The 25,461-nt window shown below is 43.9% G+C and overlaps 7 protein-coding genes across 7 annotated transcripts; 4 read left to right on the forward strand and 3 right to left on the reverse strand.

The window, feature by feature from the left end:
* Positions 1-374: 374 nt before the first annotated feature.
* Positions 375-8,367, reverse strand: I206_104370 (uncharacterized protein; the record flags this gene model as incomplete). Its single annotated transcript, XM_019155791.1, has 3 exons — positions 375-3,395; positions 3,462-7,112; positions 7,171-8,367. 3 exons carry the CDS (start codon positions 8,365-8,367, stop codon positions 375-377), a joined length of 7,869 nt encoding a protein of 2,622 aa, XP_019010749.1.
* A 2,385-nt stretch (positions 8,368-10,752) lies between these two features.
* On the forward strand, positions 10,753-12,276 carry I206_104371 (uncharacterized protein; the record flags this gene model as incomplete). Its single annotated transcript, XM_019155789.1, has 4 exons — positions 10,753-11,193; positions 11,250-11,401; positions 11,468-11,551; positions 11,667-12,276. 4 exons carry the CDS (start codon positions 10,753-10,755, stop codon positions 12,274-12,276), a joined length of 1,287 nt encoding a protein of 428 aa, XP_019010747.1.
* Positions 12,277-12,770: 494 nt separating this feature from the next.
* Positions 12,771-14,932, reverse strand: I206_104372 (uncharacterized protein; the record flags this gene model as incomplete). Its single annotated transcript, XM_070202939.1, has 9 exons — positions 12,771-13,029; positions 13,094-13,345; positions 13,416-13,543; positions 13,610-13,673; positions 13,757-14,115; positions 14,173-14,220; positions 14,284-14,431; positions 14,502-14,541; positions 14,617-14,932. 9 exons carry the CDS (start codon positions 14,930-14,932, stop codon positions 12,771-12,773), a joined length of 1,614 nt encoding a protein of 537 aa, XP_070059040.1.
* Positions 14,933-17,217: 2,285 nt separating this feature from the next.
* I206_104373 (uncharacterized protein) lies at positions 17,218-18,281 on the forward strand (the record flags this gene model as incomplete). The annotated part of the gene is made up of 2 exons (XM_019155787.1): positions 17,218-17,844; positions 17,913-18,281. 2 exons carry the CDS (start codon positions 17,218-17,220, stop codon positions 18,279-18,281), a joined length of 996 nt encoding a protein of 331 aa, XP_019010745.1.
* Positions 18,282-18,519: 238 nt separating this feature from the next.
* Positions 18,520-19,872, reverse strand: I206_104374 (uncharacterized protein; the record flags this gene model as incomplete). Its single annotated transcript, XM_019155786.1, has 6 exons — positions 18,520-18,726; positions 18,799-19,011; positions 19,085-19,162; positions 19,241-19,433; positions 19,523-19,624; positions 19,682-19,872. The coding sequence occupies 6 exons, from the start codon at positions 19,870-19,872 to the stop codon at positions 18,520-18,522; spliced, it is 984 nt and encodes a 327-aa protein (XP_019010744.1).
* A 310-nt stretch (positions 19,873-20,182) lies between these two features.
* On the forward strand, positions 20,183-22,069 carry I206_104375 (uncharacterized protein; the record flags this gene model as incomplete). The annotated part of the gene is made up of 9 exons (XM_019155785.1): positions 20,183-20,232; positions 20,293-20,333; positions 20,389-20,474; positions 20,527-20,642; positions 20,696-20,790; positions 20,853-20,866; positions 20,927-20,944; positions 21,069-21,604; positions 21,688-22,069. The coding sequence occupies 9 exons, from the start codon at positions 20,183-20,185 to the stop codon at positions 22,067-22,069; spliced, it is 1,338 nt and encodes a 445-aa protein (XP_019010743.1).
* Positions 22,070-22,420: 351 nt separating this feature from the next.
* I206_104376 (uncharacterized protein) lies at positions 22,421-23,249 on the forward strand (the record flags this gene model as incomplete). The annotated part of the gene is made up of 2 exons (XM_019155784.1): positions 22,421-22,482; positions 22,556-23,249. The coding sequence occupies 2 exons, from the start codon at positions 22,421-22,423 to the stop codon at positions 23,247-23,249; spliced, it is 756 nt and encodes a 251-aa protein (XP_019010742.1).
* Positions 23,250-25,461: the final 2,212 nt, after the last annotated feature.

A 25,461-nucleotide genomic window follows, 5' to 3' on the forward strand; every position in this document is an offset into this window, starting at 1 on the left:
CGAATACAACAAATAAATAAAGTAGATGTAAATGTTCATAATAAATGCAGCGTGATGTAGATCTGGCCATACTTTGGGCAGCTGAAGTATCTATAGCGTGAACAGTACACTTCAATCTCATGTGTATATAAGCTCTTCATCGGCTAGCGTTGTGACGTAAGAGCTGCATTGTAAGTGGAAGTCTTTCCGCATCACAGGCACGCGGAGCGTTGTCTAAAGGCAAGACTTTCCTACGGCGAGCAGGTATGTTACATGTCATCCACAACGTCTTCGATACAATATCGTGAGTAACGATGCGGCATGGCGAACTCCTTGCATGTGATTGTGGGTAATTATGTACAATGTGAGATCACAACGACTGAAATAGGTTGAGATTAAGTGGCAATGAAAATTCGTTGCGCTAACGGTTCCCGGTCTGGTGCTACCAGTCGAACATCCACGTAAATCGGCGTTCTTGGTTGATAAACAGACAATCCTGGTACATCTGTCACTTTTTTACTGAAGACTAAACAATCTTGCCCAGCACCCACGTCAAATGATTCTTCAGGATACCTTTGAGCTGAAAGGTCTGTCGATACGTGAATCATCACTCGGACCGCATTTTTTGGACTCAAAAAGAGCTGGAAAGCGGGTAAATAATCATGAGATGTACAGATGAATCTTGGTGACATCCCTTGAATGGAACTAGGAGGAACGGGAATCCAATTATTAGTGATGTTGACCAGCTTCGATGGTGAATCGAGGGCTTCTTCGAGTCGATATTTCAATGCGACTACATGGCTATTATCAGGTGTAGGGTGTATATCCTTCTCAGATATACTGATCATGGCGCTCCTTTCACCTGCAAACATATCGTACGAACTTTCAGATACTACTTGACTTTGCGCTGAATCGCCGTTAGTGAGCAGGACCCATTGAATATACAGTTTTGTTGTTTTCTCTAGGCATACTGTAAAATGATACTCGGGCTCTCCGTACCATGCGACAAAAACCAATCTAGGTGACATATCTTCAATGGATTGAGGCTTCGGTCGCTGAGCGCTTACTTCATGATAAGTAAGAGCCCAGATCTCGTCTGCTACTGGGTTCTCCCGTCGAATCATAGGCTTGACGCGAACGCTGATCTGCTCTTTGTTTAACGGTATCTGATCGAAAGTCATGCGGTGATCCGTAGAAAACGTGAAAGTTACTCTTGGATTTTCTGGATGTTCGACATTGCATAGGAACCCAATTTCCCACCCGAAGTTTTCGTAGTCGCTCTGATCAATAGTTGACCCTTCCTTATATACCGGTGTTACCCCCGACCAATCCAAAACAGCAGTGGTAGCAGTGGCAGCCGGTTCGTCAAAATGGAATATAGGTTGTCCTCGAATCACAAGACGATCACGAACGTAATTCAGGGTAATCCCTATATCAGCATCGGCGAGTCCTATCTTGCTTGCTGCTAAATCTGCTTCATTACCTGTTGTGATTTCTCGATTGTTGAAACGCTTTTTCGCAAGCGCTTGGGCGATCTCTGCCTCTGAATAGACTTTAACAGCTTCCTTGAAGCTTCCAGCAAAATTTCTCGCCTGCCGAGACTTGTAAATGGCGTCGTCCGCTGCTAGAATGATATTTTTGTTGGTGTTCATGATACTTGGTACTTTGATTTCGCCTCTCTTAGTTTTGTCCATTAATGTTAAATAGATTGTATGAACAAAATCGTCTGTTTTACCTGGGGCAAAGTCCAATGTAAAAGCGAATGGATCGTTGGCAAATGTTCCATTTATTGCACAGCTCAATGATCCTCCACGAAGTGTAAGAGCGCTCAAATCTCCTGTCACTTTTATTTTTTCAATTTTGAGAATGAATGCGTGATCGACTATCCATTGACTTGCGTCTAAAATTGTATCACCGAATATACCAGCAGTCCCCACAGCTTTTGATGCTGCGATTAATGCTGTGTCGGCACTAGCTTGAAGAGCATCTAAAGCTACTTGAGCAATTTTCAATTCGACTTCTTCAATGCTGGTTTCTATCTCGTGCAACAGACGATCCACTTTTTTGGCTTGATCAGCCGCAGCATCAACAGCTGCCTTCCACAGTGCTTGTGCAGCTGCTGAATTGGTCACTTCATCCCCGGTTTCCCTGATTTTCTTTAATGCATCGGACGCAATATCAATCATGTTTTTAGCTTCGGTTTCAGCCAAGATGATGTCCGCTTCAGCTTCACTAATGAGGGTATCTGAACTTGATTGAGCAGTAGCAAGGATGACCTGAGCTTCAGACATGACTGATTTAGCAGCCGCATACCCGGGTCCTTCCACTACTTTTTCTGCTAATATCAGGAGGAATTTGGCGGCTTCCAAGGCTGCTAAAGCAGGTAGAGATTTGAACCAACTCATATTACGATAATGAGTCTCGGCTTCCTCAACCTTTTCTTGACAATGTCTAAGCCAAGCTTCAGCATCCCCAAATCGTTTATTCATATCTTCCAATGCGGCTTGTAGTTCACGCTCAGCTATATCGATTCGTTCCCTTGCATCACGTCTTGCTGTTTCCAGAGCTTTAACAGCTTCTCGTTTTCGCAATTCGGCATTTTCGGTAGTTCTTCTGAGATGATTTTCACCTGCGCTTAGTGCTCCTGTATAAATAGCGTAAGCGATTTTGAAAGCATGTTCTAGCCTTTCAGCTTCAGCGAGGAAGTGGATTCGCAATTTCTCTTCTTCTTCTCGGTATATCGCTTTCTTTACTTCCAGAGCAGCTTGTTTTTCAGTGACTAATCCTTCGGCCTTTATTATATCAGAGTCGAATTGTTCCTCTGCGGCAGCTATAGCCTCTTGGGCTTCCGCTATTTCATGATCGAGTTCTTGTCTAGCAGCTTGAATGGAGTCTGTGATGGCCTTGTGGATCGCCTCTAGTACATTTGATTCCATCTCGAAATCAATCTGGAATTGGAGGTGACTGAGCTCTCGGAAAGAAGTGAATTGACCAGACATTGTGGCTCTTAGCTTCACTTTTAAGGTGTCTGACCAATCGAATGCGGCATGGAGGATCATTGAGACCTCTCTAGCGGGAATGGCTAAAGCGATATCTAGCGTGGTCATAGCCGTAATCAGGTGTCGACCAAGAACAGCAGCACCATTGATTGACACAGTAGATGCCCCAGTACTCAGGCTGACCGCGAAACTAGCTTTTCCGGCAGGCGATCCAGCAATACCGGTACCGGTCACTGTTAGAGGTCCAATTGTCATAGGATCCAATGTCCCGGAAGCGGAGATAAGTTGTTTGCTTTGATCAACCGTACAAGCTATACTGGCGTTCACATTGAACATTGTAGCTGAGGCCTCAAAACATACTCCAGGAGGATAGTATTGAGTACCGATGAAAGTCCCAGTAGAAATGTAATATTTGACCTGAACACGAAATCAAATTATCAATACGGGTGACACTGAGCTGATACATTGCCTGACGACACCTACCTTGTTGACTTTGAGCAGATCAGATGGAGGATCCCAGCTGATAGTCACAAATCCATCTGCCAATTCCACCAACTGCTTCATACTCAGGCTGTCAACTTCCACTGAGATCAATTCCGTTGATGGATCTTCTCCGAGAAGCACAGCGGCATGTCCTTCAGCTCCATCAAGAGCAAGTCTGAAAGCAAGAGCGAGCTCGCTTGGCCAAATAGGACTAGCGTAAACGATGCCCATTTCCAATGCGATGAGCTTCAAAGTCAGTTTGTCGCTAATGTTGAATGGATTTTTCCAATCACCGGTAAGCTGGATCTCAGCAACCGCCTTAGTTGGTGTTATAAGCAATTCGCCGTGTCCCGTCAAAACAGTGTCACTTCGAGGAGGCTTGACAGAGTATGTTGTACCGATGATGAGGTAAGGCAAGCTTTTACGAATAGCAAAGGTGAGCCCTACAATGGTATCGGACTGCACTCGTTTTGATTTTGGTGAGATTCCCTGAGTCACCAATAATTGTACGGTCAACTCGAAGCCACTGCCCTTCCTATAAACAGCTGATAACGTCAGACCAGTCGTTGCGGTTCTGTTGTTCATGGCTGAATCGAATGATGCGAGTTCTACTACATGACCTGCTATCTGGATACCGGGAACAATTGGGAATGCGGGGGGAAAGGGTGCTGAGGGGATGTAATCTGCTGGAGCATCTGTCCACATGATGCAAATATCTGTGAAAGCGATTTGGTCGACGAATGTGTCTTTGAATGCGTCATTCAAATTTGAAGGTAGGAATACTCCGACTGCTTCTCCGAACACTGACTTGTACAGTTTACCATCCTCGGTCTTATCGATGTACAGTCCAGCGGTGAAGATCTGATTTTCAACCTGGATAATTCCTTTGAAAGCAAATTGGAAAGTATACCCTGATGCCGCTTTTGCCGTGGGAACGACCGGCGGCATAATTACATCTTCGGTCGTGTCGTTCGGACTCCCTAACCCCTCCTCTTCTGGGATTGCTCGGTCGGTAAGCACATGAATGTCTAAAGAGGCTTCCTTCAAGACTACATCGTCGATCAAAGGAATGTCTCCTTCGACTTTGCCGCTAAAGGTAACTCCTCTTGTATCCATTATTAGAAGAGCGGATAAAGCAGTATGACCCTCTATGACCACGTCACATTCGAAGCTGAAACCATCGGGTCCCACGAAAAGTATGACTTTCTGTATCTCCACGTCATGGTTGAAATCGAGAAGGCTATACTCAAATAATTCGTCATACAAGCCGATCAGATCGTTGACAGTGAAATGTTCGATTTGACTGAAGATACTCCAATCTCCCCTAGAGTAATAACCTTCAAGGTGTATGGAAGTGACACTGGTGGACAAAGTAGCTTCTGCCACAAACATCAGGTTTCCCGGGGAATTTGCAACAAATGAAGCGTAAAGGTTTAATTCGGAAAGTTTGAGTCCTGATACACCGAAACAATGAGGACCAGGATTACCCGCCGAAAGGGATATAGATGCGAGTCCATCGTCAGAAACGGACATGATGAAGTCAAGAACGAGTGGCGCTTCTTGGTCGTCGTATCCTAGGAGTTGTGCGCGACCGAAAAAGCTGTATTCAGTTGCCATTTCCCATTCGTGCGGTGGTCTCGGTTGCATTTTCTGGTAGATGCTCACGCCTACACCCAATTCAATGATGTTAAGGCAATCTCCCAGGGGAATATTGGTCCTAGGTATTATACCTCGCATGGTGATACTCCTGGGCGATAGTGGAGTTGTCCAATCGCAGAAGGGTGACAGTTGACATTCGATGTCAATACAAGGAATGGTCTGTCCGAATACGTCTTTTAGTGTTGTTGATATACCAGAGAGAGGTCCGTCAAAGGTGAGCTGAGCGTGCAGCCAAGTCCCAGCTTTGACGAAACCACGATCGTAAGGGTTATAAGCGAATGACAATTGGTTCAAATGGATACCTGCCAAAGCCGGTACGAATGATGAAAGTCTGTTTTCGCTGTCTGGTTGAATGACCACCAATTGTCGAGACCCGTTGATCGGATCATCGAAATCATATAATTTTTCCGTACAAATACCGAACAGGTTGATATCACCGTGTAGAACGTAACCATCAGGGATAGTGGGACCGTGAGCTGGCATAGGGGGTGAGGTAGTGTCGTTGTCTCCAGTATTCCCATCGTTGAACATAGCTATGGCTGGCATCCTTGCAAGGGCTACCCGTTTCACCATTGATGTGGAGGCTATATGAGCCAACCCCGCCTTGCTCGGGTGAATCATAGCGGAAATGTGAGAAGGTGAAGGGCTGCTTCCATCAATGCCCGGAATGTCATTACTGCGAATCGCATTGACGGTGCTGATAGGTACATCAATTTGATGACGCTGAGTCATATGTGTCAAGCCAACATTGTGCAATATCACCCCTCCTAGCTTTACCTCTTCGCCCTTCACTACTTTCTGCCAAGTCGTCTCGTTGTTTGAGGAGGAAGAGAGCGCCAGACCCTGGAGTCTGGACACCATCGCCATCGCAATTGGCTGGACGTTGCCATTGGGGTCATTTTGTGGAGTTGGCGTAATGTTGAGTGGAAGAGGAGGCCCAATTCTTTCGATAGCATGTCCGATGTATTTTTCCGTGATAGCGTCGTCCAAAAGCCATTCGAGCCTGGTAAAAACAGCTCGAGAGAATGGAGAGAATCGAGTTTGAAGATCCTTGATAGGTAAACTAGCAAGAATCGAAGGTTTCTGTGGATCTGAAAGCCATCTTAAACGATAACACAGGTCATAACAAGCAGGATTTCGAAATGGTAACCTTGTCCAATAATCGTTCTCGTTAGTGGCATCGATAGGCGACGATTCGGTATGGTCCAAAGGCACATCATTAGGTCTGTATTCGGTTCGCTGCTTCTTGACTTGATTGTGTTCAATCATATAATCGTAGCGTACCAAGGTACCATTTTCGATTTTGATATCGGTTATATTAGCATTTTCAGGTCTTGGGTCGGTATTGACGGTGACGAGTACCGCCCTCGCGTGTCGCAACTTTTTGACAGATCTGTCAGCGGGAAGTGTAGTGGCTTCATAGATGATAGCTTCACTTGTGAAAAGCCTTTGCCAAGCTTTTTCGTATCTAATCATAATCGTATTACATTCGCTTGAACCAAAGATGAGATTATTGTACACCTGGTTATCATTCAAATTCTTTTCATCTCCCCAGCCCCAAGCATGTCGATGTAGCCATTCGGAAGGATAGCATCTAGGTGATCGCCAATTAACTCCATTTTCGTTTATCATAGGTACTCGAGAAGATGGAGAAGGCCAACTCAAGCCGGTTGCTACTTCTGTGGCTGATCCACCCATGACCGAAGCTTGTGTAATAGTTCTGGGAGCTCCTGTAGCTCTGCCAACCGATGCTACGGAAACATTCTTCATGTTCGTCCTACTAACAGATCTTTGAGCTTGCTCCATCTTGACGTACTCTGCAGCCAGCTTCTTACTTTGCGTTGGGTTTTTATCTATACCATCGAGCGCGCCGACAAAAGTCTGATGCTCTGCAATCGAAGGCAGCTTCCTGGGAGGGTAGGCGGTCAGGAATTTAATGACATCAGAAGGCTCCATATAAACCGAATAGTCTTGGTAAGGAGATAAGGAGGCCTAGTATATCGTCAGTAGCTGGTACACGTTAGAAGCGGCATTATCGTAAGCGACTCACGAGAAAACTGTACTTCTTCTTCTGCTCGTCGCTCCTCACGCTGACTACGATAAAGTTTGTGTCGACAGGTTTGGTGTTGGTTCCAGACTTCAAATCTCTGCATATGCCTTCGATTATATCCTTTGTAACAACGGCACCCCCTTGTGCAAGAACTTCGATCAGCAAAGTGATGCCTGAAACATCTCGATAACGGGCGTATGCGGGTGGGTCGATGTCTGAACAGGCCTCTTTCCATGCAATCTCCCACGGGGCAGTATCATGCAATTCCAAATACGAGTTTTGATACATGGCTTTTTGATCGAGAATAAAAACGCCAGGTTTACCGCTTCCAGTTCGATAAGGAACGGTATATTCCTTCTGGACCCATTTGTACTTGACTGTATTGTCTTTTAGCTCCTTCATTGTTTTCTTGGAAACGTATAGCTCTTTCACTTTCGGTCTTAGGCTGAATAGATTGTTGTGCTGATATGTGACGGCCTGGCGGATTGTCTTTGGAAGCTTGATATACTCATCAGCAATTGGATCGGAGATGAAAGGCAGCCTCTTTAGCTTGAAACGATACCATTGTAAATTCATGTCGTATCCTTTGGGCTTCTTGCTCTGAATTTTGATATCTGGACGTGTACTTTCGTGAGTTGTAGATTCCCTTTCTAAGATATCCTGCAAACCAGTGCCAGCAAGATCTAGAGTTGCGGCGTTCGTCATTGAGTCTTGGAAAGCCTTAAGAAATATGTCGTCCTTGCTGTACGATTCCATAGGTACGGCTACTCTTGACTTGTCCGCCCCATTGATAGCAATGAAGTACATAACGCGTTTCGATGGATTTCTGGTTGTCGCTAAGGGAGATTTACGATTGGTGAGTTTGGCCAAAATCAAGGCTTGATTCCACTCAATGAGATAAGCGTAGTATCTGTCTTCTATTCCCGGCCATTCCGACGGAGGGTATTCCCCACCACTAAGAGTAGAGGCCCGACGATACCAGAATAAACAGAAATACGGCTCGAGAGGGTCATCAAGTGCTGGTACATATTGAAGTTGTTCAGTCTGGATCTTATTCGTTATTTCGAGAATTTTCCCGCTTGCGTCCGTCGATACCGTAGTCTCCCATACATCCGGTTCTGTCTGTTCGGCGTTGGCGTCAAGAAGACCATTGACTAAGTTTGCGTTATCATCCGCACTTGGTCCGTTTTGCGGCATCTAGTCTGAAGTCTAGGAGAGGATAATTGGTGAGACCGTTCGAAGTTTGTTCGATCAAATATCTGTTAGAACTGTCAAGGATAAGTTCAGATAGCATTAGATGGAGCATGTATAAATGTGTCTATCGAATGAAAGCGGCGTTAATGTATCATACAGGATACTTGATACTCTGCATGGATGCTTAGACACTCTTGATGCGTGGGATCGCATATGGCCGTGTTTCGCTATTTGACGGTCTACCGGGGATCGCGATCAATCAGCAATTCACATCACGTCAAGTCCCGTGCGCCTTCACGATCAGATACGTGTCAAACAGAAGGGAGTCATCAGCGCATCAGTGACATTGGCGGAGCGATGTGCGGTCCAGATATTCTGATGCTCAATTTCACCGCTTATCAGGGGATTGATACGAGATTCGAGGAACCGGGCTTGCCCTGACCGATACGATAATTACGTTGAACCATATATAAAGTTGAAATCTCATGCTTCATACCCGCAGAGAGACCCAAGCATGCGCAAATGTAACGATATCGGCATTCCTTTACAGGAAAGGTTACGATTTGAGGTCGGTTTCGCCTTTGATTAGCTAGCGAAGTAATGCACAGCCAAGATCAGAGGATGATTGTGATTGTCGACCGTATCAAAAAGGAGGAACGGGTATTATGATCTGTGCCTGTGGCTGAGGGCCTTCTCATACCGTACTTGATATCAGATTGGCCGGTCTGTCGGTTAACACTACTTCTGGTGAATTGATCATCACGTCAATTAAGGCTATTGTCTGTATCTTTCACGTGAGTTACGCTGGTCTGTCAGCTGCGCCTGTTGAAAGGGAAATCGGTCAAGGCGTGCAGAAGGGACAACGTTTCTCACAAGGGCATTTGCTGTAAGGGGTGTCTGTTCCTCGAAGGCAAGCGGTAACGAGCGGAGCTCTTCTCCTCTGGTGGAAGGATCAATCATCATTGTGAATTGCTCGATTACATTGCCTCGAGACCCGACGTGCCGAGATCATGACCATTCAGTAGAGCTACAAAGACTTCACCGAGGATATCCGCGACCCTAAGATCTCAGATCAAGGCCACTTTGATCAGCCGCTCAAGTCTTTCTTACGGAGTCGAGCCCACGCAGACGTGATGCTTCTGCTACTATCTTACTGAGAAACGCGAGAGACTCACCAGTCCCAACGTGTCTTATAGCACCTCAATCCTTCTTTCCATGGTAACCATTCCAGCCTATGATGAAGCATATACATCATCACGAGATCGGAGGGATAAATCGGAACCAGGCTTGAAACTCACAATCCTATATGTCTAAGCGTATGACAACCTCTCTCCGTCAATGAATAAGCACAAATCAAAGCTGAAGCGATCGAGCATAATATCAAAGCTACGATGAACCGGAATAAGTTTGATATATCTGCTAATTCCATGAGATCTGCAACTCACTTGACCCTACCATAGAGGACAAAGTAGCCCCAAGCTTTGAGATGAATATCACGCCATCGGCAGGTCTTCGTTTTCTCGCCGAATATCCTATGGCCACCCTTCTTTCCACTGGGCTAGGCTTGGGTTCGCTTCTAGATCTGACGTTTCTTGGTTTGCGTGTACTCTTGGGTTTGGCCCTCGAACCCATGAAAGGAACAAAAAAGGATGGAGATGGTATCAGCCATTTGAGAATATACCATGCAGCTACAGAGCAGAGTACGGTTGTACAGCCGAAAATGATCGCTATCTTCGTTGCAGAGCTGAAAATCAGTCGCGTACGTTGTAGATCTTACCGCATTGATCAGACTTACGATGTACTGCATATTGCGTACAATCCACAGACTGCTCTGCATCAGCGGGATCACCATCCTGTAGGCTCGTGAATCGTAGCTATGGGTAATCAAATACATATGAAGATGAAGAGATGGCCAAAGAAATTCAGTCTTGTTTTGTTTGTTGTGATATTCGATCTGGTATGGTGCCCCACTTATCGTCGTGCGGGTATCATTCAACCTAACCCTGCCTCTGAGGTGAGGAGGAATGTTTCCCGCCTGTCTACAAGGATAAGCCTGGACAGCACGCATCAAAAATCCTGCATCCGGAAACCCTGCTATTAAGATGAGGCCACTAGTGCTCAGTCGTTGCCTCCCTTGTAGCAAATTTGGTAGGAAGGCGGAACCGCAGGCTTGAAGGGAGCGGAATGTAAGGATCTGCGCCTCCACCTTGCGCATTCGCGTTCACTCCCAAAATGACAACAGGAAGAAAGTAATCTCACCATATCCTTGTTAACACGTTTCAATCTGCCTTTCCACTTCACATTTCCTCCTTTGCACCGGCCTTCATCGAACTGCAAAAGTAACCAAATTTTAGAATCACAAGTCCAATTGACGACTGCGCAAACGACATGTCATCGCCCAATCCCCTCAATCCAACGAATCTACTCAAGCTCATTCATCAGCTGTTACCCAAATCCACTTCTTCACCCTTAACTCATCCGACCGATTCAATAGCGGTATTGATTCATGCTATTCATATTTCTCTTCGCTTCAGAATCATTCAGTCTGCTCCTACCAGCTCTGCTGCAGAATCGTCTGCTCAACCGATTATTAGTACGACTGAAGCAGAAGGCGACGATGTCGATGATGGAGCTTCGGAGACAACAACCGCTGTTGATGCGGATGAAGACAGTACTTCTCAGCCTCAAGAAGGCACCCTCAATACAGGATGGAACGATAGAGGAGAAGATGCTTATAGCCTGCAATATAGACATGAACAATCAGCCTTGTCGTTTAGAATCAGGATAGGTAGAATGGGAAATAGAGTTCAAGTTGATGCTATGGCTGAGGTGAGCTCATGCTTCTGGCAAATTTCTACTTCTCGCGCTGATCGATCTTCAAACAGGATGGCCAACCACACAACTTGTCGATAGTCCTATCGGACCTCATAGATTCGTCGAAGTTTCCCGTTCCGAGTCACGCTACCTCATCTGATACTTTTAATACGGTCGAAGGGGAAGACTTAGCTCAGAAGTGGGGCTTCATTGCATTGGCAAAGTGAGCTCAGTCCGTCAATTATAGTATTCATTCTGGTTTGTACCACTGACAAGGCTTTTATCGCAGTGTGAAGAACTTCGTGGAGAAATACAAGTCCGAGATTATCGTTAGACTTTTACCAGGATTACAAATTCCAGGTTACGAAGAAACGTAAGTCTATCTCTTACATTGATGGCACGATGAGAATCGAAATCACTTGCGGATCTATTCTTAGGACTGGTCAAATGCAAAGAACTCTTCACTGACCATCACTTCCTATAAATAGCCGTTCATCCGGCTCCGGACCTCGAAATCCACCACCTTCTGCACCATCTCATCAACCTCCTCCTGCCAGACCTCAACCACCTACAAACCCTCTTATCGATCCATTACGTGATCCTCACCCCAACAACCCAGCTTCAGTTGGAAGAAGAGATTTAGACCCTCTGGCATCTTTTCAGCCTCCAGGACAGTTCAACCCGAACAGAGATGGAGGAGGGATGCTAGTAGATTTCAATCATCCCTTATTCGATAGGAGAAGACAAGGATTAGATCCTGATTTCTCAGGTCCCGGAGGTAGTATTCAGCCTCCAGGAAGTAGATGGGATCCTGTCGGACCATCTGGTACAGGTGGAGGATTCCCTGGTCCAGGTGGGAATCCCTTAGGAGGAAGGGGACTAGGTGATGATAGATGGGGTGATGAATTGCCTCCTCCAGGCGAATTTGGTCCGGATTTAGGAAGATTTGGAGGACAAGGAGGCCCTAGAAGAGGTGGTGGACCAGGTGGTCCTGGCGGCCTTGGTGGAGGGTTCGGTGGTCTTGGAGGGGGAAGAAATGGTGGTGGATTTGGAGGTGGATTCGGGGGATCAGGTGGAGGAGGAGGGATGTTCATGTAGGTGCGAATCGAGAGACGACAATAGCTCCAATATTTCTGGATAAGTCGGTTGCTCTGAATTGCGGGAGAATCAAAATTTCTATCAGCATTGGATCGAGAATCAGGTGTGCAGCAGAATGAGTCGTGGTATCGCTATAATTTGTATATATGTATCAGCTGTACATTGTATGAGTATATGTAACACTTCAGTAGTGTACCAGAAAGATAGTATACTCGTTGGCGTTTGCTTTCTACGTCGCACCGTCAATGATTAGTGCAATAACGGAACACAATTATGTTATAACATTCTGAATTGCAAGTATCAACAAGAGCATGATTCAAAAGCGTAATAAGAAATATAGAAATGATGTATTGATAGATGTATGATAATATATGGATTAATGCCCATGAGAATGGGGACATGAATCGTTTTCCCTCGCCTTCTCATGCCTTCTCCGCCTTCAATTTTCAATGATCACATAACAGTTCATTAAGGTCACTTTTGAGAAGACAAGACTAACCAATCCAACTTGAATTTGCACCATGTGGTCGATAAGTAGCTTGAGCCAATCTGATGTCTTCTGAACTTCCAATAGGTGTCTTTCCAAAAGATGTTGTCGGAGTTTCACCATCAAGGAAATGTTGAGCAGTTCGTCCGGGAGCTAAAGTAGTAGGACCAATTCTTGGTTTTCGTGATGCTAAGAAAGCGTAAGGTCCTTTCGCAGCAGCTGGTTTGCTAGCTTCCTCAGTTAAGGTAGCTTCTTCTGCCATAATTCTATACGCAGAATATCCAGAATTATCAGCTTCAACCCATGGTTCTACTCAGATGATAAGCTTACTTCTTATTCTTTCTTGTCTTCCTGCGTCGTAAATAAAGGAAAACAACGAGAGCTAGAGCAGCTACTACTCCTACTACTATACCTGCTATAGCACCTTTACTTAATCCTTCTCCTGCAGCAGGTTTACCACTTGCATTGTATACTCTCACAGAGTTTATTGACCAATAAGCCTCCGAGAATGCTGCAGGGTAATTTTGAACAAAAGTTGCACATGTTCCTGGACATCCAGAAGAAGCGTAGGTTGCCCCGGCACTAATTGAAATACGATATTAGCTTCAGGCCTCACAATCGACGATTCGGAATTGAGGAAAATTTGACTCACTAATCACCACAGAAAGTCAGATCGAAAATAATATTATGGTTATTAAAATCGCTTTTACAGGCTGGTACAGTCATATTGGCTTTTGGAATACCCCAATTGGCTACATTTGTGGTAGCTGTGTTTGGATTCTAACGATTCGATACAGATCAGTATACCCTCCGTCCCATTCATTAAGTAAGAATCGGGGAACTCACTTTAACGTCTTCTGGCACATCTGCAGAATTTCTAGGCCAGAACCAGATGTAAATACCAGCAGAGCTACAAATCGCTTAGATCAGCAGAAACCCCTTGTGTACAACGCTGCGAGTGTCTGTAAAATGGTATCTTGACTGATGACTCACTTTTCGACATCTCTCCACATAGCATACCATCCACCTCCGACACCATTGACAGGTCCACCGTAAGAACCATTAGTAGCACCGGTCATTTTTACACCACAACCAGTATTACCAGTAAGATATGCCGAACATTCCCATTCACCAATCTGACCATCCATATAAGTTTGTCCGTTCAAAGTACAAGTGTCGGCAGTGTGTAAAGCTGCTACGTTGTAAATTTGAGGATTCGGATTGGTCGCTAATCCAGTAGTAGCATCATATGCTGGTGATCCTGCTAATGGCAATCCGTTGGCACCTTCTAAAATATCAATTTCTCCCCCTTTTGGCCATCCTGATTTGGTTACTGTCCAAAATGCTGGCCACTGCGAAGTAATGATCAATATCAGCCAAAAGCCTTCGCATCGTTCCTTTGCACTAACCGTTCCGCATCCTACAGGCATATGGTTCAAATCGAGGATATATACACCCTGCGCATAATTCAGATATCAGTACAGCTGTTCTGACTTTAAGCGAATGTTTTCTCAACTCACATCGGCATATTTGTCTTTACTGCTAATCCTTATACTATCCCTTCCTCGTCCAGTGGGTACATTCGTGGAGTCGGCGGCCATGTAGAATACATTGTTGGCTTGCACGTCAATCAAACTTTGTTTCTGAGCTGCAGATTTCGATATATAGCTGATATCAAAAGTCAGCTGTGCTCATGATACCAGGGATTCGGTCAAGGGAGACTATCAAAACCACTCACTTGACATAACCATTTGTTGGATCATCAGCCGTGAAGTAATCTACATATATGAAGGAATTCAGTATATCGATCTCCTTCGGCCTGTAACGCAACAATAAAGGAAAGGGCAACGTACCGAAATCATTCATGAAATCCTGACCAATATATTTCTTTGCCAACTTCAATGTGACAGTTGAAGAAGTTTCAGATGCAGCGACTGATGTCGAAGAGCTAGTCGCCAAGACAGCTACAGATGCACTGCTCGCACCACTACTTGCACTTGCACTTGCACTTGCGCTGATGCTCTCGCTAGTAGTCGATGAAGCTGATGCGCTGGCTGCTACTCGGGTATTTCCACTATCTGTATCGCTTTCTCCGTTGTTGGTATCTTGTGCGAAAGTTGTCGTAGCTAGCAGGAGTATTATAGCTTTGATAGAATTTGGGACGTGCATCTTGGGTGCCTGTGTGCCGTTTCTGTGAGCTGGAAGAGATGTATTCGGGGTACCACAGTTAGAACCGGGCGAGGCGTTATGAAATAGCAATTATAAGGGTCGAGAAATGCGATTTCCAATATAGATTGTCAAGATAGTCCGATTTAATCCTTGATACCAGTCCAATTCTCTACACCGTCTAATCCAAATAAAATTAATGAACCGTCGTCGACGTTGAAGCTGTGTGTTGAACGTCTACGTCGATAATGAGAATTGGGTTTGGACCGACATTAACTAAAACCCAAGCGAGATTGTTCTGGTAGACTCACCTAACGGTCACCTGCTGTTTCAGAGTTTAAGCTAAATAGAAGTGGAAGTGCACTGTGGATGTCTCACTTTGTCGCCTACTCCACTTTTTGCGTCTCGGTGGCGTTGACGTAGTCGATCGTTGATTTTCGTTTATTTTACTTGAATTTTCGCCAAGGCGTCTGTCTGATCAAGTTTAATTGCAACTGTCAGATTATTTCCTTATTGATGTCGATGGATGATTGTATTCAGATTGGCTCAGTAGATGATTCAAGTGTACAATAATGCAGTCGAAGACGATATCCGAATATTAATTTTCATGCATGTCTTCTCAGAAAAATTCATGTTGGACCTAGGACTTTAGATCAGACCGATGCAAACAAAACTAAAAACAAATGAACGTAAAATAGAAATTGAGTTTCCGGATCAGGTAAAAGCAGGAAAAAGAAGAGAGATATACTCCAATCGAAATGATGAGAAAATCAGGGTTAAAAAGGGGAAAAACACCCTTTGGTTAGTTTCCATAGAAAACCGGACGCGACGATCATCCCCAGGTAGGAACCCGCTTGATGTGATTTTGACGTATTACATGAATTACGCAAATAATTATAGGTTAAAATGAAATCCACTTGTTCTTCGGCTTACACAACTTGTCTGTAGGAACAAACAGAATGCTATAGCATAGGTCTCATTCACACCCTGATGTTTTATGTACAACCCTCTGCGGATTGAGGAGAGATAACCGCGTCAATCATCCGTCGAGCAGGGTTTATTTAAGCGGGAAAATCGGGATCCGGGCTGACTTACCTTTCACCTAATTTTGTTCGGCTCGGAAGAGCTTAGACTGATTACAAGCGAAATTTACCTATATATACTCAGTCCATCATGGAAGATGCATTCGCCGATACGGATCATACGTTATATTGGAATGCCCAAGGCAGTCGCCGCTAGTCCTTGTCCACGTTATACTTGGAAACGCAGCTTACTGGTTTTTGCTGAAGACTCAATGGTGGTATGATTGCGATCTGCACATGTCGTTATAGCCGGTCCCAAACCCGGACGCTGGATTTGCACAAGGCAGAGTCGAAGCTCTGGTGAGTGTATAGCGTCATCCGCAACACATCCTCCTGTACTATGCAACATCGATTACAAAAGCAGATTATATAGCTTTTCTCCGTTGATGATATCTGGATGCAGAATGGTTATCTTCGCTACCCCTTCACTATAGAAGCAGCAAGGATGGCGATGACCGCTTTCGCCTAAATGCTCAGGAACAGAAAAGAATGCGAAAAGGATCCCAACGTGGCTGTTTTCCATTGCTCGTAGATGGGGAATCACGCCATATTTCATAATCAGATAAAAAAGAAATTTCGAAATCATTGCGACTTTTGAGTTGATACACAGCAAACAAATTGACTCGAGAACGTGTGATCAAATAACTCACATCTGACGCCTTATGAGGATTTGAATAGAATGATGTGATTGAATTTAAGCTTAGACCTATTCAACCCATACCCCATCAGGCTGGTACTGAGGATCGTCCAAAAGGCCAAACCTCAAGCCTTGGCATTTTAGCTCGCACGCCTGTTAGATATAATCACACAAAAAAGTCAAATATGGCGACATCATACGAAAGTTTTCGCTTACGTTTTACCTTGACTATACAACCAAATACAAAAGAAAATGCTAAGTATGGTGTAAGATTTATAAGTAATTCTTGCGTGCTTCCTTGATGTATTTGATCGGATCATATGCATATATAACTAACGAACATCCTTTGAACCAATTTCTTCACTCCTTTAACATCCCCACTTACTAAAAGAAATAATAAGGTCATTGCAAAACTTCGATCGGACAAGAAGATCAAAGCACATACTGAAAGATCCACTGAAATCATTCATAACCTTCGACCGGACGAGAAGGCGAAAAAGCACGTCAACATTGACATCAATAGAGAGGAAAAGATATATAAAGAAATATCCATAGGATCATACGACAAGATGGCTTTCGCAATTGCAACTCAAGCATTAGCTCATCATTTCACTTCATCATCAAGTAAACAACAACATCTACGACCTACACCTACTTCAGCTTCTTCCTCTTCAAAATCTAACGCCAGGATGATTCGTAATCACCCTGATTCAGATATAATACCATCAGTAATTTACGATGCTTTATCAAATGAACAAACAAGAGGTAGATCAACAGAAAGAAAAATAATACATTCTTCTTCACCTTCTCCACCTGCAACTAGAAGAGGTTCAAATTCAAGTTTAACAACTTCTAATGTTGATGCTCATACTGTTACAGCACATCATTCTTTACCTCCTACTACAGATGAAATTTCAACTGATCCTATTCTTTATTTACCACCTTTACTTTCACCTTTACCTGAATCTCACATTCATCGACATGATGATGATGGAAATCAATTTTCACAAGAAAAAAAAGATGAAACTACAAAAGTTTTAATAAAAGTTGTTGAAGCTTTAAAAGGATTTGAAACTAGATTACCAGATATAGATCCTGCAAGTTTAGCATTACATCAATCATTACATCATTTTAAACCTTGGGATGAAGATTACGCTTCTACACCATATAATGAGGCTTTTAATTGGTCTTCTCTTGTAAGTCTGGATCAAGTTTATGATGAAACTCCCTTCTTTCAGATGCTGATGTCATTTTTCTTTGCTAGTCTTTACCTAAAGCAGTTGAAAGAGAATGGTATTGTGTTGTATTCCGATCAAGAAGAAAACCTGAATCTTCAAATTTATCATTATATAAAGCAGATAGAGAAGCACATGAAGAAGCAGTTAAAAATGGTGGTTTAGTAATGTATTGGTATGGTGTACCTGATCATACTGGATTAAATTTAGCTACTTGTATTTGGCAATCAAGAAGACACGCTATAAAAGCTATTTCAGGTCCAAAACATATGAAAGCTATGAAAGAAACTGAAGGTGCTTATGAAACTTATCAACTTGAACGTTGGATCCTAAGTAAAAAAGCTGGTAAAAGACATCTGGAATTGAAAAAATGGGTTAGCGGAGATGTTGGATGGTAATTTCTTTCATTTTGATCGTTTTGCCAGAGTGATCGGAAAGGATAAGGAATATTTGTATATACATTTTGACTGTACTTTGTACATATTTAGAACAATTAAAAGGTAGAATCAGTTGTAAATAGCATAAGATCATATTCAATGCATGCAAATTCACGCTAAATCTTTTTTTCCTGCAGACTTGGAGTATTGCGAAGTAGTGATGACACATATTATACGATGCATTTCTGTTATAGTGTATCTATGCTGTTATGTCAATGCCCACTATTTCGGCCAACATCCTCTCTGCATCATTGTGAGCTATCGAACCGAGCGGCAATTGATTTTGGTTGATCCAATTAAATGATTCTTCTATCAGTGTATCAGTGAGAGGTATACCTTCGTCGGCAAGGATTTTGATGAGATTCGTAATAGTGGAAGTAGCTTGTCGACCTTCGGGCGGTATATCCTGAAATAAATCAGTCAGCTCATGACATATTCCATTTGCGATACGTTTGTGATATGGGCAGATTGTACTCACATCGTTCTTGTCGCTATACACCCCTTCAGAATCAAATCCTTCCCCACCTTCTCTCTTCTCCTGCGAAGTACCGTTTGAGACCCATACATAACCGTTCAGACCTAATATTACGTCTACACCTGTTGGTCCGCATGGGGGCGGGATATGGTGGAAATGAGACTTGAGACGTCGGATCAACTGTGGTGGTACGGAGAGAAGTTGCCCGTTTCGAAGCTAGAGAATCAATTCTAGCTTAGCTCAATCGCTATTTGCCCTCTCGAGCGTGTATGGGTAAAATGAAGCCCACCTTTCCGTATTTCAGCGATCGAGTATGCAATGACATTGCACCATCACCAAAGAAAGCTTGTACTTCAGCTACTAACAGCTATCCGGCATGCGAATCCCGTCAGCATATATCCTGCGTAAGGAAGAAATATTCAATTTCTTTCGATGAATCACTCACATCCCCTTCAGCTAAAAACTCTCTCATTTTCAATGCATCACTTTCAATCTTCCTCCTTTGTACACCACCAGGCAAGTTGACTGATGAAAGCATCAGAACAGCATCTTGACGACCGTTCGCTTCTACTCTCCAGCGTTGAGGACCAACTTCTACTATTCGTCCAATAACCAAATCACCCACTTCTGGTACATATCTGCAGTTAGACAAGCAGATGATCAGCTCACAAGGTTCAGATATCGATATATTCCACACACTGTGATCGATGATTGCACGCAAACTCACTTAGATCTAATTGCTTTCACCGATATCAACTTGTTAACCCTCTCTATTGTACCTGTAACACTTGAAACTACATTTACGTCTTCGACATAAGTACCATGACCCCTGCAGAGATTATAAGCGACAGATCAAACCATCAAGAGAATTCTTTACCATACACACCTCATATACTCTTTTGAGCTAGTGATCACCTCTCCTGGAGTCACGATATTCCTCTTGCTAGGTCCAGCTCCAAATTCATCCTCATCTAAATCCATAGCGTCAAGCTCAGCTTGATGTCTTCGGTGAGTGGAGAGAATATCATCGGAAAAAGATTGTGTCGAGGTTGGAAGTATGGTCTTGACCGAGAACATCTTGATTCTGCTAGTATGCTTTGTAATCTTGATTGGAGTTGCAGATCTATTAAATGAATCTACTACTTTATTGATTTCAGACTTTCATCGTTCCTATCGAACAAATCCCAATTGATCAGAGCGGACATCTTATATATCTCCGTTGTTTTGCCACCGTAGAAAGGTAGGTGGATGACGTGAAAGTCTAAATATAATAATACGAATGGTGATGTTCACAAGCAAGCTTACACGTTATACTTGTCGTTCGAAAAATTAGTCATATCTGGTACAAAACTTGTGAGAACGCAAGTGGGCGGAAGTGTATCAAAAAATGCCAAATGCTGAGCCGAAAGACTTGTTGTTACTCGTGTGGGTCCATGGGTGCGTATAGTCAACGCTCCAATAACATTTATACCTTTTCTGGCTGACACAAGTCATTAGTTTCAAGGGAAACGATGTGACCTTTGAGTCATTTCCAGAACGTAAGCTATTGGCATCAAGACGAGGTAACCTATAGCTGACGCGAAGTATGATCAGGGATTTCTCATCTATTGGCTACCACTCATCCTTCGCTGAAAGTGGAGAGTCGTGTCTTTCCAGCATATCAAACACGTGGAGAACTGGTAAGCATTTGACCTATTGGTGTCGCCGCATATAAGCTGATGTTCTGCGCAGACAGCAGCTACCCTGGCATTCGTCGACTGGCTGACTGAGCTAGTGGTAAATCTGGAAAACGATCATGGAGCAGGTGGAGGAGCTGGGAAAGCAAAAGTGGTCTTGATGGGTCATTCGTGAGTACTTTGCGGCATGATCGGAGAAATCAGCTAAAGTCAGGTTATGGTAGTATGGGTGGACTGCTCATTGCAGATGCTGCGAGAGACATAGCCAGTAATACGAGGGAAGGAGAGATGACGTGGCCCAGAATAGTGGGAATACTAGGTGAGCTAGTCTGTGCGTCATAGAAGGCATATATAGCTCATCGCGCATTTTGGAACTGCCAGCTTTCGATACACCTGTTAGTATTTGCTTGTTACTTCGTGTAAAAGCAGGTAAGGAAAGCTAATTCTTCACACAGTATCTGGGTTTGCATCCTGTAAGTGCAAAATCGCCCTCATATTGCATGACTACTGACCATCACTCCCCTGCGGAATTGAAAAATAGCATACTTTCGTAAGCTATACCAATGCAACTATTACGGAAGGTTTGTTTGCTCATAGCCATCTTGCGCGCCTTTGCAGAAACATCATCTGTCTCAAGCAGCCTCATACGTTGATCAAGCCAGAAGTATAGCATCCACTGTAGGCATGCTCTCGCCCATGGCGCTCGGTCTGGGGTTTGGTAAATTTGGAAAGAAGTCGGAAGAAACACCGGAAGCTGGACCCTCGGGAACTTCTCGGTCTACCGCTCCAATTAATAAGAACGGGAAAGGTAAACAATCTGAATCAGCTGTTCTATCCGAGACAACCTCTTCTACGACTGAAAGTACCGCTACAACAACGTCGAATTCATTCTGGTCCAAGATACCTGCGATCGTCCCTCCTTCAACAAAGACAATGTATGGACTAGGAGCCGCTGCTCTTGGTGCTGTAGCTCTCGGAACCGCTTATTATAGACGAGAAGATTTTGTCACAGGCTGGAAATGGGGTTACGATCATATGACCTTTGTCAGAAATTTATGGGATGATGATGGTATGAAGGGTAGACTAGTGGCTATACATGAACTAATAATAGGACGAAAGGTTGTGTTCCACAAGTAAGCTTTTCTTTCAATTTTGTCTTTGAAAGGTGTGATATTTCTCGAATGATCATCATGGTGCTGATTCAATATGTGATCAGCTTCTATACACATCTACCGCCAAATCCACCTACACAACTGGTCTCACGGACATTCGCAATCCTACCGCCTATGACACATCCGCTGTACAAGTACTTCAATGCAGCTTCAAATAATTTGGCGAAAGATGAAGTTTCGGCTCATATGGGAATGTTTAACCCCAAGACGAATGATGGATTTTACGATTTAGGATTGGAAGTTGTAAGGGCTATTGGAGAGAAAATCGAGGAAGAAGGAGTAGGGAGATCGGATGTTAAGGGGCTTGACGAAGTCTTAGCTGAATTGGACGACTTGGAAGCGGACGAGGAGACAATCCCAGCAGGGAAGGCAGGTTGGGGTGTGGAGAAGGACGAGAAAGGGAATGAGATCTGGGTAGAAAAGTAGATGAAAGTCTGCTCACTCTCGCACGCATATAACGTTGTACGCTTGATGTATTACTGATTGTATCAATTCTTATCACGCACAACTGCACACAGTTTTTTCTAGCTCAAGCAGACCTAAGTTGAGTAAGGAAGAAAGATCAATCACTTGACGTCATCAAGCATCGTTTAGCCATCCTTTCATTGGTTTCAGCTTGAATCTCCGCAAGAGGCCTTGGTGGACATGACAAGCAGATCAGTCTATTGAGAACTGTCCGACTATTAAAATGAGCTCTCAATTTGACTTACATCGTATATCATACATTCCGTAACATTATTCGAATTTCTGATAACTTCAGTCGAAATATCATTGATTATGGCATTTCCTTCGACTTCCGTACCGACACTGATGTCTCAGGCCCCTAGTGCTCACAGCCGGTAAGTATTGTTGGACTTCTTATCGCTCAGTGGCCAAATTCTGTGCTTATTGAGAAAATGTTACATTTTTCAGTTTTATTGATGTTAATGGGGACTCCATGATGTCTAGCAATGTAGAAGATTCGTTGCTCACTATACTCGAGCATTTCAATAAAGTCACTCAAATGGCTATTAATAACACTAAGAGCCTTGAATACTATCTCAACAATCCTGGAATTACCGATAGACAAACGAGTTCGGAATTAGGTTCGGCATATCGAGAATACATGGTTCAGCGTAAGAGATTGCAAGATAGGTTAAACGAGCCCAATACTAGTAGGTTGATTAATTCAATCTGTAGATGTGGGGATCCTTCGGTCAAAGATCCTCAAGCAGTTGCGCTGGGAAATAGTATCCTTCAGAGCGATATGAGAAAAGAGCAAGCAGAAGAAGAATATTTCGAACTTGGGAGAAATTACAGAAACGAATATACTCAAACACTGACTAGTTTGGTATCTTTGACTCAAAGCATCGCTTCCAGATTGAGCCAGCCTTCCGTTTCCCAGGACACTCATGTTCTGATGCAACAAGCACGAACTTGTCGTAAGAGAATGACATCACTTAATGGTAATATACAGCGATCAAGGGGGCCGTATCTTATCTTTCCATTCGATGAGATTACCAATAGCACGGAACATCTCGTCGCTGAGTGGAAGTCATGGGAAGAAGCCAAAAGGAGTGTATCTCGCCTTGAAAAAGGCAAAGGCCGTGTAGAATATGAGGAATAATCAAGGGCTTGGAATGGGGATATGCAGTATGATTGATTTTTGTAAGATGTTCATGAATGATTCACTTAGTAACTCACTAACGTATTGAGATGTGGGGGTATCGATTGGTTGAGTACAATACAGTAGTTCCGGTCTGACATGTCATGTGGATAAGGTGGAATGTCAATTCAGTATCTTCAGTATACATATTTTGTATGTTACCATCTCCCCCCTTTCAAGAATGCATATCTTGTGAATGTGTTCTCGTACTCGATTGATGGCATGACATCCTTATGGCACTCCGATCCACTTAGATCATCTCGCTTCACCGAGCCATCACGCCCATACAATGTATTCGATACAGTGACTATGTATTGATCTCGCCAAGACGAAGCTGCCTCAGAGTGCTGTAGATTGTCCGTTGAGAAGCACCGTCTCTTACTATTTTGACGAGATATTATCATCGAGACATCTATGTTAGCTGTTTTCGGTCTAAACAACCGGATACTGTGCAGCTTGCACCGTCGTTGGTAATGGCTTAACATGCGACATAAGAGGATAACAACAACAACAACTTGAGCATTCAGTAACTCGTCTTTAATTTATGGAGCTTATGCTCTCAATAGATGCTTAGCATACTTCTTGAGATCCAATTAAGTCGTTGTAAAAGGTCATGCCTGTAAGGATACAATTGCCCCACTCTGGGAGGCTACCCACGTCATTGCTTTATTCGATGATCGCATCATTTTCGCCTTCGCGAAAGACCATCCTCACAAAAGATGTGGAACGTTGATATCCTTTGTCAAGTACCTTCTCGACCACATCAAGCTCCTTTTAGACCTAAAATACAATTTGAAATGTGTATTCAGTATCTGAACTTATAAAATGGTCGCCACTGCGTCCCACTTTTACCTCTTACGATCTTCTCTCATTCATGGAGACACACGCCGTGGTCAACACAGAATTCAACAAACATACTAAACTTTTTACTATATCATTCGAATATGTCAAGCGTCAGCTCCGAGATCCCGTAAGGCACTAGTCCCTCCAAATTCCTACTCTTTCTTCTCATGTCAACATCTTCTCTCCCTAGGCTCACATCCACACGACTGCCACTCAGATCGAATTCCTTCGTTCGTTGCCATTGACTGCTGCTGACTGCCATGTCTACGTCAGAATCCCAGACCCGAGATTACTCGCCAGCGATTATGATAATCTCACTGCACATATCGAGGAATTTACGAGAATATTAACATCGATAAACCACGCCATTATTCCCCACAATAGCTCGGAGGACCTGCATCTCCTCGAGAAGACCTATGGCGAGGAAAGCTGCAGATTAAATGAAAGATGGGAATCTTTCAGGAGACGAGGTTGGTCCAATCTTAGCGATGTCGACACCCTTTCAACAGCCAAGGAGAAGTACGATGCCGCTTGGAAGTCGTACTTAGAATCTGGCAAGGGATGGAAGGACAACTACATGCAAACCCTCAAGGAATGCATCGACAGGACCCACGTGGCTGCGCTCGTGATTGAACAGTTGCGCGAAACTGGAAATACATATTTGACGGAACTTGTAAGACGTGTAAGCTCTGATTGCCTAGAGAGCTACGAGGAGCTTCGTGTGTACAACGGAGGAACAGAACATGAGCTATCATCCATTGTAATCCCGCCTTTTGAGAGGACTCATCCAAAGTTCGACGAAAAATACAGAGAGTGGATACGAATCAGACCAGAAGTTGTAGCGATCAGAAATTTCGCACAATCACTTGCAAAGTCGCGCGGCCAATCGTCGAATCAAGGATCCAGCAGCCTAAGCGAAAATTAGCTTGAAACAGGCGTTTCAAGGTTCAAAGCTTCAGTTCGCAGCTGTTGCTGCAGTATAGTCGGTCATATGGTTTCATGCATATACGTATACGAGAGGCAGCTCTGCGATGGTCAATGTGCGCTGGTCAGTAATTGATACAAAGAGCTCGAGCGTGCCCGACTTCATACCGACTAAGCCTTATGAGCAGAACAGACGATGTATGTGTACTTTCATCATGTCAGTGTCTGTCCTTCCAGCTCAAGAAAGGATGCCCTCGATGGAATGATGGTTCGTAACGCCACAAGACGAGCGTAATCGCTTATGAGGTGAGATACCACGTGCAAGTGTTTGGTTCGTAAAGATGCGGAGTCTCCAGATCGACAACGTCACTGTTAACCTGAAAGTGTGGTTATGACGATGATCTGT

The sequence above is a fragment of the Kwoniella pini genome, chromosome 5, assembly GCF_000512605.2.
Source record: "Kwoniella pini CBS 10737 chromosome 5, complete sequence".
NCBI classification, from domain to species: Eukaryota; Fungi; Basidiomycota; class Tremellomycetes; order Tremellales; family Cryptococcaceae; genus Kwoniella; species Kwoniella pini.